The 14,374-nt window shown below is 43.4% G+C and overlaps 1 protein-coding gene across 10 annotated transcripts in view; it reads left to right on the top strand.

Annotated features, from left to right (window-relative positions):
- LOC310660402 (lysosomal acid phosphatase-like) overlaps positions 1–11,755 on the top strand; it is a 34,924-nt gene extending 23,169 nt beyond the window's left edge. For 6 of the 10 annotated variants that reach the window (XM_083405110.1, XM_083405105.1, XM_083405108.1 and 3 more), the window contains 10 exons: positions 874–997; positions 1,577–1,663; positions 2,382–2,534; positions 3,686–3,787; positions 5,676–5,780; positions 7,437–7,569; positions 8,321–8,403; positions 9,130–9,236; positions 10,738–10,919; positions 11,546–11,755. In XM_083405110.1, coding sequence (XP_083261236.1) covers positions 884–997; positions 1,577–1,663; positions 2,382–2,534; positions 3,686–3,787; positions 5,676–5,780; positions 7,437–7,569; positions 8,321–8,403; positions 9,130–9,236; positions 10,738–10,894 — 1,041 coding nt within the window. In that variant the 5' untranslated portion in view covers positions 874–883 and the 3' untranslated portion in view covers positions 10,895–10,919; positions 11,546–11,755. Of the gene's footprint in view, positions 1–873; positions 998–1,576; positions 1,664–2,381; positions 2,535–3,685; positions 3,788–5,675; positions 5,781–7,436; positions 7,570–8,320; positions 8,404–9,129; positions 9,237–10,737; positions 10,920–11,545 lie in introns of those variants that run through there. The other 4 variants (XM_083405112.1, XM_083405111.1, XM_083405103.1 and 1 more) reach the window with 1 other exon arrangement.
- The last annotated feature ends 2,619 nt before the right edge of the window (positions 11,756–14,374 follow it).

Below are 14,374 nucleotides of genomic sequence, written 5' to 3'. Positions count from 1 at the left end.
CAGATTTTGCAATGCATGTTTTCTGAATATGAGAAAATGTTATATTCCCCTTTTGCTTCCTTTTTCCAACTGTACAGCACTAAACGTGCATGCAAACTATCACTTATTCTTTGCAGCACACAACAGTATTGTTGACAGTCTTCCTTTTGTAGATACCCACCCTCAAAGTCTGTTAGCTCTAGAATAGGGCTTCCCAAACTGTGGTCCATGCCCTTCCTTCAGGTGCCCTGCAACATGTCCTCATGAAGTACTCATGATGATTTTGAATACTTATTTTCTTTCTTCCATTTTTTGCAGTTTGAATTATATGAAATGCAAAGTGTAGTACAATAAGATATAAGACATGAAAGAAGCACTAAAAATATAATTAAAAATTATACAGCACAGAGCAGATTGCAAGCACTACAGTAATTAATAAAAACCATTAAGTGGTCCACCAAGACCATCAGCAGTTTTCAAATGGTCCAGGAGAAACCACTGCTCTAGAAATTCCTGACGTACATTGTGTTCTCCTCTCAAAAGGACAAAAACTAAATTCAAAATACAGCTGTATTAGCGAATCCCCTTCAACCTCTCAGCCCTGCACAGAATTGCAGAGGCACAGGATAGCTAGGAGATATTCTGGCGGCTTTTTCCTAGTGCATTTCTCTGATAGACGAAGGCTATAATATTATAGCCACTTACTTAAAAAGCAGGACCTACTGAAGTCAAGTCATTGGGACTTCTGAGTAGACAGGCATGGGGTCATGTTGTGAGAGGGTTGTGTGCTTCACATTTAAAGTGGCAGCAGGGCAGCTAATATTTAATTCCGATAGATTGCATCCAGTTCTATTTTCTATTAAAACTAATGCAATCTTCAAAACATTTCACCAGGTTTACCGGCATGGCGACAGAAGCCCTCTTTCAACTTTTCCCACTAATGTGGTCAACGAAGACGTCTGGCCACAAGGATATGGACAGCTCACAACGGTCTGATAATGCTCTAAGAAATGAAAACGTATTTTGTTGATTAGTTTGCCTTTATATAATACTCATTAAGATACTAATTATTAGTTTTATTATTTTATTTAACAGAATGGCTATACTGCTCAAACGTCCAAATCTCTACAAAGCTTCTGAAACTTCTGAAACGTTGTTATTTATTATTTCAGGCTCCAATAATAGCAATGCCCATTTCAGTACAATGTACACAAACAGTAATATAATTTATGTATGGTCCACTAACCCAAATTACAGAATGTTAACTACATAAATTTATTTAAAAAAAAAAAAAGCAAAGAGCAATCATAGTCTAAGGTCAATTGCAGCATTTAGAAATTTTGCAACGTTCTAATCTTTTGCTGCTGTTCAGCATGGGTTCCATCTTCCTCACCCCAAACTGAGTCCTTATAAACGACACTTCATCATGAGGTAGTGTTGTTCCAAGAATATTGCTGTGGGCGAGAAGGGAAAAGCCACCGCGAGCCTAGAATACACAAAGTGTTCCTTTATCCTTTGAAATAGTCAGAAGTAGCTTGGAGGGGACGGTAAATTGCATCAATGAGTTTTACATGCATACTTTTCCTTTTTCCCACAGCGTGGAATGCGGCAGCAATACTTGTTGGGTCAATTCATAAAGGAGAGATATAAGGGCTTCTTAAGTGATGAATACAAGCGAAAGGAAGTAAGTATTGGAACTAACTTCGCCGTTTTCTCAGCAATAACATTTATACTAATATAATGTTAGGGTCAAACGATGATGATGATGATGATAATAATAATAATAATAATAATAATAATAATAATAAATAAAATTTTATTTATATCCTGCCCTCCCCAGCCGAAGCCGGGCTCAGAGCGGCTAACCACAGTAAAAGTAACACAGTTTACATAAAATCACAATCAATTAATTGAAATACATTCTAAAATCAATTCATTCTAAAATGCCGCTTAGCTATGGGTGAGTTTCCCCATGCTTGTTGGATTGGGACAAGCAAATAGAAGCAGAAGTGTAGTGATTTCCACCATGTGTTCAAAATTTACTCATAATTGTAATCCCCACAAGCCTAGCAGCGTCCGCAGTGACTTTCCATCGCCAACCTTTCCCCTCCTTACAATGGCTACTATGATCATTGCAGCAGAGAGGGCGAGAGAAGGTGAAAGTCCCTGTCTTTCCTTTCCCGTGTCCTCCTGGTTCTGTCCCTCCCCTCCCACTGGATTTCCAGTTAGGAGATGGGGCACAGGCAGAAAAAGAAGACAGCACTCACCAGAACAGCAACCCTGAAAGTGGGTTGGTGTGGGAGTATGCAAGTTAGAACTATACCTCCCCCTGTGGAAAACAACCATCTAGGATCAAAACAACAATACCATCCTGAGCCACTCTTTCATTTTTTCCTTCTCAGATTTATGTCCGAAGTACAGATTATGATCGAACCATTATGAGTGCTCAAGCCAATCTGGCCGGACTCTTTCCTCCTAAAGGAGACCAAATCTGGAACACAGAGATCGCTTGGCAACCAATTCCAGTTCATACTGTGCCACGTTCAGAGGAAAGGGTAAGGAAACGTGTGGTATTTTTAACCTTTTCCACTCCCAGTTGAATGGAAACATGGCACCCTGAGAGGTGAATATTGCACTTAATAGAGAGATAAATAGAGATAAGAGAGAGAGAGAAGTCTTGGAGTTATGATACAGCGTTAGAGCTTCTATTTGCAAAAACCAGCTGTAAAGGTAAAGGGACCCCTGACCATTAGGTCCAGTCATGACTGACTCTGGGGTTGCGGTGCTCATCTTGCTTTATTGGCCGAGGGAGCCGGCATACGGCTTCCGGGTCATGTGGCCAGCATGACTAAGCCGCTTCTGGCGAACCAGAGCAGCACACGGAAACACCGTTTACCTTCCCGCCGGAGCGGTACCTATTTATCTATTTGCACTTTGACGTGCTTTCGAACTGCTAGTTGACAGGAGCTGGGACCAAACAACGGGAGTTCACCCCGTCACGGGGATGCGAACTACCGACCCTCTGATCGGCAAGTCCTAGGCTCTGTGGTTTAACCCACAGCACCACCCACGTCCCTCCAAGGGACCATGGACCAAGGCCATGGGCATGGGGAAGGTAGTCTGTGACGGCACTTGGAGCTTAAATGCACCAGCAGAAGTTGCAGTGTACATTAAAACCCCTACTTGGAGGGGCACACTTGACCCTTGCTGCAGTCACACTCTGAGTATGGAAGATAAGAAAGTGAAGTTTATTGTAGGAAATATTTGTTGGATACGACAGATCCTAGGTCCAGCTGAGGTAAATGTACAAAGAACCATGCTTGCTCTTCCATCTCTGCAGTAGAGCGAGAAAGGAAAGATAACTCCTCTCAAAGGTGGGGTGAAGAAGGAGGAAGTGAGGTCAGCAGCCCTGAAAGTATCAGTCTGGCATCTGTAGAAAGGTCAGCACTGAAAGTCTAGCAAGCATGGAGGCTCTAGTTTCTATCTCCATGCAAACCCACCAAGCCTTTAGCACAAGCCGCCCCTGACCAAGGCAACTTTTTGCAACCGAAAAAGTGGGAGTTCTAATCACACGCTACTGACTGGTTGCTCTTCAAGCATCTTCCCACTAATCATCTGAATTTAGGATGGACATATGTATTATACACAGGCAGATGACAATATGAGGAGGTCTTTTTAGCTGATATGTTTCATTTCATTTCATTAGTTGTTGCATTATCCTGTTCACGCTCCATGTCCAAAGTTCGGTCAGCTTCTAAAGGAAACTTTTGGATCCAAAACAGTCCAGGAAAAACTGAAAAGTCAAATGGTAAGAAATGGAAAGGGAAAATCTTATGGCTGCAATCCATGTGAGTAAATCCCACTGAAATCAATGGTGCTTACTTCTGAGTAGACATACCTCAGAATGTGCTGCAAATGTCTGATAAGACAGCCAAATGCCTTTTGTTTCTTGATGTGACGTCTATTATAAACCGTTTTCCCTCATTATAAATTTGCTATTGTTTTGCTTACAGATCCTTTTAGCAGTTGTGCAAGTCAAACTGACTTCCATGGGCTGCTTAAAACTGGAGATGAATCAACCGTCCCCAAACGGACTCTCTTATCTCTCTGAAATTACAACCTGTGCACTGTGCAGCTTTGAAATGTTTTATTTTTCATGTTCCTGCCTGCTTGTAAAATAAAGCGAGAATCAATTTTCCCAAAGGGGGCAATGAAAGAGGTCTGGGCGGATTGCCTTGTTGGCTGTGGGGAGCAGGCCGTGGCGCTGCCAAGTTTGCAGGGGGCATGCACAAAATGCCCACAGGGGCCGCTCCTGCTCATTTTCTCTCTCCCTCCACCCCTCTGCCCTGGTTGGTTACTGCTCTCCACGTCCTTTTCACTAGCAAAAGGGAATGAAGGGGTCTCTTGTTCTTTCTTTGGGGGGGGGGGAATGAAAGAGAACGGGGTTCTTTTTTCCTTTCCTCCTATCCTCTCTGAAGTGGAACAATAAAATTCAGGACAGATGTAGAAATGTCCAGTCACAGGCAGCCCACTAATAAGAAACTCCCCATTTGCATTGGGGTTGCGTTCCTGGCGCCCATGCGCATTGCTGGAGCATGCATAAGCCCGCCCCACCTCATTAAACTCCCACCCCCGTTCCATTCCCTCTTCTGGCCACAAGATCCGCAGCAATGAGTGTGTGCACAGAGGTGCATCAATCGGACACACGTAAAATGGTCGCTGTCTGTACTATTTCACAGATGTGGAACACTGAGACTGGTGTCAGTATCACCACTTGTCAGGAGCACTTTTCTTTCAAAGCAGCCAGTAATTTCCTTTGACCACCTGTTCCCACTGGTAGTAAGGAGGACTGCAGAGATAAGATGGGCTTTGGCTGAATGTGGATTTTTCCAGCCTGTGGTAGCATCCCATCTGGCAGTAGTAAGAGGTTGGAAGTGTCTGTATTGGCAAATTCAAGTTGACTGGAGCTCAACAAACCCACCATTCATATCCCAAGTCTCCAAGGCAATCTAAATCTTTCCCATCTCGCAGTCGAAATGACCATTGCATGGGTCTGCCTTTGAAGGCTCTTCCGAAGCTGTAACCTGACTGGTGCAGAACAATGGCAGTCAATTTTATTTCTGCTGCTGTCTTCAGGGGCCATTGAGCATGCTCAAAAGCACTCTGGTTGCCTATTAACGTCTTTGTTATGTACTGAGTTGAATAGGATCCAAAATGCAGCAGTCTGATTGGTCCTAGAACAATGCAGCAGTATGATTGGTCTGCAGGAGCCACCCTATCCAACTTCAGGCGAAAGTGAATCCGCAACCTGATTGGCCTACAGGAGAATCCCGGAATTAACCAATCATGTGCGGCCCACTTTGTAAATAATATATATAAAGTAGATATTTGGGGGGAACTTTCATTCCTCACTACTATGAGCTGAATAAAGAGCATGAAATGCACACTCGACTCTCAGTATATTTCAGTCTTGTTTGCCAATAGCTTTCAAACCCCTTGTGCTCCTTAAGATCAAGCTCTGAAAGCCCACTGTTTAATTCTGTCCTCTAAGATTGGGGGCTACTGCAGCACCCCCACATTATGGAACTGACAGGGCAAAACTCTGCCCCATTAAAAATGACAGTCACTGCAGGATCAGGCCCTACCATTCATTTGCACTTACTGGTTCATTAATCCTTCTGCTCTTTATCTTTCAGCCATTTCTAGGTCAATTAGCATCTAGCCTGGGATACGATATGAAGGCTCTTCTGGATTTTAACAGTCACAAACTCTGGAATGCATACGATACTTTACTTGTTCAGGTAATTTCTAGTAAACCTATTTGAAACTCATTCATCCCCAACAAAAAAGACCAAGGGGTTTAGGATGAGGTCAGGTGGCACATGGCAGATAAAAGCCACACTGCTTTCAATATTATTTGGCTGTTGTACCATAGTAGCAGAAGCTGCAGTGGTCCAAGTTACTGTTTACATTGTGGATGAGGAACCATTTTCAGCTTCAGGGATGCATTTCCATCTAGGAAACCTTCCAAGGTTGGACCACCTATCAGTGGTGGTTTTAGGGGGCAAGGTTGTGTAGAACTATAAATGTACATTTTACCTTTGTGTGGTTCTCAACCTGAGCTCTGGCCTTGCTAGCTAGGGGTGATGGGAGTTGCAGTACAACAACATCTGGGAACCCACAGGTTGAGAAAGGCTGGTACACACACACGTCTCTATGTGCCATATAAGAGACATTATCAGAAATCAAAGACACATTTCAGCCAAGCTAAAACACCCCTTTAGTTAGGCAGAGGCCTATTCTCCCCCCACAAAAAGGGGAACTTCTAGACTGAGTTCATCAACCCAGTTGGGACTGTGTGTTTTTTTTCTTTAACTGCCATAGACATGGGGCTGGGAGAGGAGACCTCAAAAACCTATGTAGTCTAATTCTAATCCTACAATTGTGGAAATTTATTTAGACCAAATCCCCTCTCATTGTAATATGGTTTTATTGGCTGGCTGTGAGCCATTTTGTGTGGGCCCCAATGTGGCATGGAATGGGTTTTCCTATTTGCGTGTTGAGTCCCACAATGCCACCTCCAAAAAATTCACACATCACACATCAATTTTTGTTTAAGGTTTTTGGCATAATTTTGGCCACAACTTTATTAAAAATACAAAAAATGTGAGTGGTTGCTTAGGCATTGGTTATGACTATCTGTCCTTGCCCCCAGGGACAGAGCTGGCCTTCCGGACTCCAACGGAAGCCAGCATGGGAAACAAGTATTGGGTGAGAAAATGAAGCTGGCCATCAGTCCCTCACTTATCACCCTCATGTTCCTGTGGGGCTTGCACGGCCCAAGTCCGATGCCAGGGACAAGGACGAAAATAATGGCAAGCCCCTGGATTCCTTTAACAGAATTCCCTTTTCGCACCACCATTGGAGGGGTAGGCACTTACCCCTCCACCAACCAATTCCTAACCGCCAACCTTACAAGTTGTGATGATTTGCTACGCAGTAGGCAAAAACCAAATGGCACCAGCCAATCAGCCAGATGGCAAAATTCCTACCAGGCCCCTGCTCCAAGGCAGACAACCCCATGACAGGCATAGCAAGGTCAAGCGATCAAGAAACCCTCCCTATAAAAGGGCGGGTGATCCGGTGCAAAACGGCCAACAGGACACCCGGCGTTGGGCGTCCTGTATTTAAAGACTCTGACCCCTCCTCCAAATTGGCAACAATCAAAACTCCCCAGCAACCCAATTTTAACCACTTAATGGCTTGGGTTTATCCCAAATCTGCCCAGCAACAGCAGGGTGGCTTGTATCCCCCAACCGCAACACGTGCTCTCTGTTAGGGAGAACACGCTATATAAACATGAAGGTCTGTGAAACAACAGAACAGATGAGAGTGAGAGAGCAAAGGCATGGCTGATAGATGAATCACCACCCGCTTTTATTTCTTTTCAACTGTAGAAAAAACATAAGCTGTCATTACCAGCCTGGGCTACTGACGAAGTCATGGACAATTTGAAAGATCTTTTGGCATTTTCCTTAAATGCAATGTTTGGGATACACGAAAGAGAAAAGAAATCACGACTACAAGGAGGTAAGAAAAAGCAAAACAAAGCCCACGTCTTTCTATATGGCATGCATATTATCTAAAGCAAGAGCAACTAACTTATCTTGGTTCAAGGGCTGCATTGAATCATAGAATCATAGAATCATAGAATCATAGAGTTGGAAGAGACCACAAGGGTCATCGAGTCCAACCCCCTGCCAAGCAGGAAACACCATCAGAGCACTCCTGACATATGGCTGTCAAGCCTCTGCTTAAAGACGTCCAAAGAAGGAGACTCCACCACACTCCTTGGCAGCAAATTCCACTGTCGAACAGCTCTTACTGTCAGGGCTGGACACTCAGAGACACCAAGTGCTGCATGCCTGATGTGTAGACACAAAGGCTGGATTTAGACTCATTAAAGAAACATTTCAGGAAAACGCATTATAAAGCTTATAGTGGGAAGTCACATTGCCAAAGGGTCCAACTCTACAGTGCCAACTGGTGTCTCAATGTTACAGCGCATTTAAAACACTCTTTCTTTCTTTCTTTCTTTCTTTCTTTCTTTCCTAATGTAGCTGAGTCCGAAGTCACATTCCTATGTGTATATAGACCATCTCAGCACACATATAGTATACCCTTCAACTGTCCCAATTGAATTGGGAGTATTACTAGAATGTTAGAACTTCTCTGCCCCAGCTGAAAAAAAAGTCTTTGCCAATTTACTTTAACAATTGGTTAAAGATAAAAGGGCTTCTTGGTTTCACCAGCATTTGTATTCCTTTCCATCACCATTAAGGTCTCCTTGTGAAAGATATTTTGAATAAGATGACCGAGGCTACTCAGTCCACTGATGGAAGAAAAATGTTAATGTATTCAGCCGTAAGTATGAACGTTTTAAATTGACCAAACCTTCTGTAGCTCGCATTCTCCTGCTACTTTTTGGCTCCCCTCTTTAAGCAGACTATTTGGAAATGCGATTTGTCTACTCAAGTAACATTATGCGCATCACATCTTTTAAAAATAGGGTTGAAAAACAGAGTGTCACTTTTTACTTTGAAGGGGAAACAGTTATGCTCTTGATGAGTCGCCCTACTCTCCTGGTCTGGATTGGGCCACATTATCTTTGGGGACTGTAGGGAGACATTTGGGTAGGAAAACTGCATAGCCCTCCAGCCCAAATCAGGGTCCCAACACACCTCATGTTCCTGCAAAACAAAAGTAATTACACAGAGAAAGAGAGAGAGATGATTGACATAAGGTTTCATCGATACTGAAGGCAGCCTCAGAGCTACAAATGTGAAGAAACTACATGTTAAAATACTAAATTAGCTGACTGTCTGGAACTAGCCTAAGGTCTTACATCCCCATTTTGTTGCACATTTCATTCCCTTTAGTGCCTGCTTAGATTATTTGCAAGCATGATCCCTTTGTAATATCACATGTCCTAGAGACCATAATGAGGCCCTTGTCTAAAACGGCATCTTTGAAACTAGCAGAGTCTGAGATAAGAACTCTCTTTCTATATATTCATATATACACATATGTACACACACACAAACTTCTGTCATAAAAGTTATAAGGAATTCTTTTTTCTCCCTTTTATAGCATGATACCACAATAGTTGCTCTCCAAGTAGCACTCAATCTTTTCAACGTAAAGCTACCTCCATACGCCGCCTGCCTATTTTTTGAGCTATATAAAGAAGACAGTGGGTAAATATGAACTCGTATATTCAATAATTATCAGTGATTTATTGGGTAAGCATCTGCAAATTCACTCATCTTCTCAAACACAGTCTTTCTTCTCACAATTCCTGAAATGGGTCAAAAATCAGTTGCGTTCCCTCTGCGTTTGAGCTTGACGTCTGGCTGTTCAAAATGCTATTGAAAAATTATTTCATAGCTGAGTGGGTGAGGTGTGCATACCTTTGAAAGACAGAAAGGGGTTGAAAGGGTTGAGTCACACTTTGTGCCAAATCTACAATATTGATCATTGATGCAGAGCTGAGCAACCCCAATTAAATCATAATTACTTGAAACAGAAGGTTAGAATTGGGCAACAATGAAAAGGTGTCATGGGCCTCCCAAATGAAAGACTGAGAGATGCTCAAGAGAGGTTGTCTACATACTTTTTCCTAACGTTTCTCGATTATTAAAGAAAAACAAGACTATATTCCACAAAATATCCAATTTCATGAAAGGATTTGTTAAACCACATCCAAAACAATAGTGCAATTCTAGTCACACTTAATGGGTCATAAGCCCTACTGGGACTCACCTCTGAGACAACATGTGTATGATTATGCCTGAACGCACTTAATAGAGAAGAATCCCAACTGAACACAATGAAATTTACTTCTAAGCAACTATGCCCATAATTACACTGCCTGAAGGCTACGTTCCTGGGCAGAATTCAACAAGGGCTGCCTGTAGGAATGAAATCCTTTGCAGGCTTACTTCAGAATAAACCCCAATGATATCTGTGGGACATATTTCTAAATATATATGCATGAAATAAATTGAACAACCAGGCAGCTTGCGACAAAGGGTTGGTTTTGCTTCTTTAAGAAAATCCCATCAAGACGATTAGCATTCAGTCGAGAAAATCAGCAACTTGTCTTGAGCCTTCCGTGGTTACCAATACAGAAGTCCACCCATCTTATAAGAAGAGTTCTCAGATCAGTTCTTATGAAATGGAAGTGAGGCCTGGGTGATATATGGCTGCATCTTGTAGAAATGACTTCTTCTTTCTTTGGCGATCACTCATAGCCGAGTAAGATTGTCTTACATAAACACGGTTTTAACAATGAATCCACAAGTGACTGTGGAGGCCAATTCTGGATCCACATGTCCTTCCACAGTGGGGACATTGGTTTCCAGGCGGGAATTGATCACGGTGTGGATTTGCCAAGCATGCCTTCCTCCTAGCATGTTTCTCCCTTGCGTCCTGAGTTCAAGTGTGTTCAAAGCCCACGACTCCTTTGGTAAAGGCTGTTCTCCAACTGGAGCGCTTGCAGGCCAGTGTTTCCCAGTTGTCAGTGTTTATACTACATTTTTTTAGATTTGCCTTGAGACAGTCTTTAAACCTCTTTTGTTGGCCACCAGCATTACGCTTTCCATTTTTAAGTTTGGAATAGAGTAGTTGGTTTGGAAGACGATCATCAGGCACCCGCACAACATAATGCTCTTAATGACCTACATTTCTTCTTTTCAGTGAGTTCACCATTGAGATGCACTACCGGGCCAAAAAAAACCTTCCACCCCAAGCTCTTGTTTTGCCGGGCTGTGAAGCAGCTTGCCCCTTGCAGAAGTTTAAAGAACTGGTTTCTCCTGTCATACCAGAGGACTGGCAAGCAGAATGTAATCGTTAATGTAGGAGGGCATCATAAATGAGAGGTAAGATAGGTAGCAGAGTTGATACCAACACATATAAAACCGATGCATCAACGTTCAATTTCTCAGCTTGACCTTCCTCACAACACCCCTATGAGGTAGATGAGGATGAATGGCCCAAGGTCAAACAGTGCACTTCATAAGGCTACCTTTGACCATGACTTGGAAACTGCAACTAATCCCGAATGCGGCAGCTAAATTGGTGTCTGGGAACGGCCGCAGGGACCATATAACACCAATCCTGAAAGACCCACAATGGCCACCAGTATGTTTCCGAGCACAATTCAAAGTGTTGGTGCTGATCTTTAAAGCCCTAAACGGCCTCGGTCCAGTATACCTGAAGGAGTGTCTCCACCGTCATCGTTCACTAAGGTCCAGCTCTAAGGGCCTTCTGACAGTTCCCTCACTGCAAGAAGTGAGGTTACAGGGAACCAGGCAGAGGGCCTTCTCAGTAGTGGCGCCTGCCCTGTGGAACACCCTCCCATCACATGTCAAGGTACATATACAGATACACAGATGCATACATAACTTGTAATAACTAAATGTGTATTTCCCAAAAATATATTTCTAAATGATGGCAGTGTTGTTGACCTTTTAACATGTTGCTCTTGTCTCTCATCTTCTACCAGGGTGAAAAGTAAAATCAAAGAAAAGGCAAATGAGAAAATTAACATCCCCAGGAAGGAAAGCGGACAGCAAATAAGTTGTAGGACACCAGAAACACTGCGTGACTGTTGATGATTTCGTGTGATTCTCATTATTAGGATTTTCATCTTCTCAGAAATTATTATAATCAAATAAATATCAAGCAAATAGATTCAAAAATTGACTTGAACAAACACTGCCGTCTGCCGCATCATTTACAAGTTAACGTGTGTCTATATACTAAATCTCATGACGGGCGGGGGGGGGGGACGAAAGCCTGGGGAGAGAGCAGCAATTGATTTTGCAACCTTATTGACAATATTTTTTAAATACTGATTTTTTAAAAAAAAAAAAAAGTTCAAATGTGCAACTTAGCTTCATATTCTTTTTTTAGAAGTCCATTTATCAAAAATGGTTAACATATTTTGGACATTAACCCCATATTCTTCAAATATCATTCTTATATAACTGTGAAAGTGAGCACTTGTACAGTTCCGATTCATTTCAATGGGTGTTAGGACTTTTGAAGTCCCTGCTCCCATACAAGGTTTACATGTTTTCTAGCCCCCTCCTCCCTGTTGCCAAATAAGATGAAAAGGAAACATAGGAATGTTTTGTCCTGCAGACCATTTGCCTTCCTACTCAGCTGAAACTGACAGGTGTTCCATCAACACCAGTGTCACCTTGTCCTTTAGATTTGTATTTGGCTTAATGCTGGTAACCTTGAACTTGTTTGTGTCTTTAATCTGCATTTTCCAAATTATTGACACCCTTAAATTTATTAATGTTGTCAAAAGCATTTCAACTCTGTTGCGTTATGGTAAATAATACAAATAATTCAGATTCTATATTCCCAAAGTCAACGATGACACAGCTATTAAGGATGTATTTTCCTTCTCTGTTAGCTTTTGTTTATGTGACTGTTTCTTCCCTTTCACCTCCCTTTACAGTTCTCAAACAGTAGATATATATCCACATATCTATATCTTTCTCTATATACACACACACACACAATGTGTACATTTACCTGTAATGGGTTAAACAATGAAAGGGCAGTTAATCATGTTAAAATCTACAACCGCTCATCAAATCATATTGTGCTCTATAAATAATTTCCCAACTTCTTCTGATACAGTGGTTATCAGGCCATAAAAAATGGCTGCAAGCAAAGCATGCAGAACAAATGTATATAGTGAATGGTTGCGTGGCTATTCCCGCCCCCTCCCACAGATGAGGTAAATAAAGACACCAGACAACAGAATTTAGGTTAATGGGCGTAAAATGGCCACAACTTTATTGATTACAGGTAAGAGCGGTATTGGCTTTAGGCATTGGCCCTAACAGACTATCCGGTCTAACCGGGAAGGGTTAAACACCAACAGGGGGAGCCCCCGAGATGCACATCCCTGGGGCACTCCCCCAGGGGTTACCGCTCGGGGGCGCGCTTTAGGCCCTAGCCTCCGTAGGTTTCGGACGAGACGACGCCCCTCGGAGTCCTTTAACGAACTACCCTTCACGAATTGGGGGAGGTGATGGCGTTCCTCCCCCCATCTTCATTTGCATAACAATTACCCCTGCCAATGCCTAACCGCCAAAACCCAGGAGTTGTGACGTTTTGCTACGAGGTAGGCGAAAAAACCAAGTGGCTTCAAAATTCCGGCCAATTAGCCAAATGGAAAAACTCCTACCAAGCCCCTGACGGCGACCAGCCGAAGCCCATAGCAAAGTCCGGATGCAAAACCTAGAGGGCGGGTGGGTGGGAAACCGCAGCTAAGCAGAAAGGGAAAAGGGGGCGAGCCAGGGCTGCCCCGACCTTAAATGCCCTTTGATCGACCCGCCCCTACCGCCGACCGATTGGCTGGCGCTGCAGGCCTATGAATAATAATGGGGAAATCCTGATTCCCGCGGGGCTGGCCCCAGCCCCGCGAGAGTGTGGGCATGGGCGAGATCCCGCAACCCCACCCCCTCCTTAGTCCGGGAGTGGCTTTATTCCAAATCATTCCAAACTGATGAAACAGATTGTAAAAAAAAACCCCATGTTAATCACTAGATGTCATTATTTAAAATATCAAACTAAGGTCAAATGAAGATGTTCCCACAGAACTTTATTCCAGAATTTCCACTTTCCCCCCACTCGTGTTTTATAGGGAAGTTATATGACATTAAAGGGAGTGGTTAGCACTGCGGTCTAAATCACTGAGCCTCTTGGTCATGCTGATCAGAAGGTTGGTGGTTCGAATCCCCGCAATGGGGTGAGCTCCCATTGCTCTGTCCCAGCTCCTGCCAACCTAGCAGTTTGAAAGCACACCAGTGCAAGTAGATAAACAAGTACCCCTGCAGCGGGAAGGTAAACGGCATTTCTGTGTGCTCTGGTTTCCGTCGTGGTGTCCCGTTGTGCCAGAAGTGGTTTAGTCCTGCTGGCCACGTGACCCACAAAGCTGTCTATGGGAAAACGCTGGCTCCCTCGGCCTGAAAGCGAGATGAGCGCCACACCCCATAGTTGCCTTTGACTGGACAACTGTCCAGGGGACCTTTACCTTTACCTATATGACATTGTTCTTCTGTGCCCTCTTGCTCCTAAAGTAATGGACCTGGGCAGGGGAAGGTGCCTGGTTGTCAGGTGCTTTCAGGGGCAGGCAAGCCCTGCCCTCACCTGCATGACATCAGGCATAGGGTGAGTGGCTATGGTTTGCCCAAAACAGCTTCATGGGTTAAATGGGAAAGTCTGATGAGCCAAGAATAAATAACTAAGAAACCACCTCAGAAGCTGGTGGTCTCTTGCTTTGCCTCAGGGAACAGTACAATCATGTAAA

Source organism: Podarcis tiliguerta, assembly GCF_965153285.1.
Source record: "Podarcis tiliguerta genome assembly, chromosome: 12".
Classification (NCBI taxonomy): Eukaryota; Metazoa; Chordata; class Lepidosauria; order Squamata; family Lacertidae; genus Podarcis; species Podarcis tiliguerta.
This window is presented reverse-complemented; position numbering and strand designations above follow the sequence as displayed.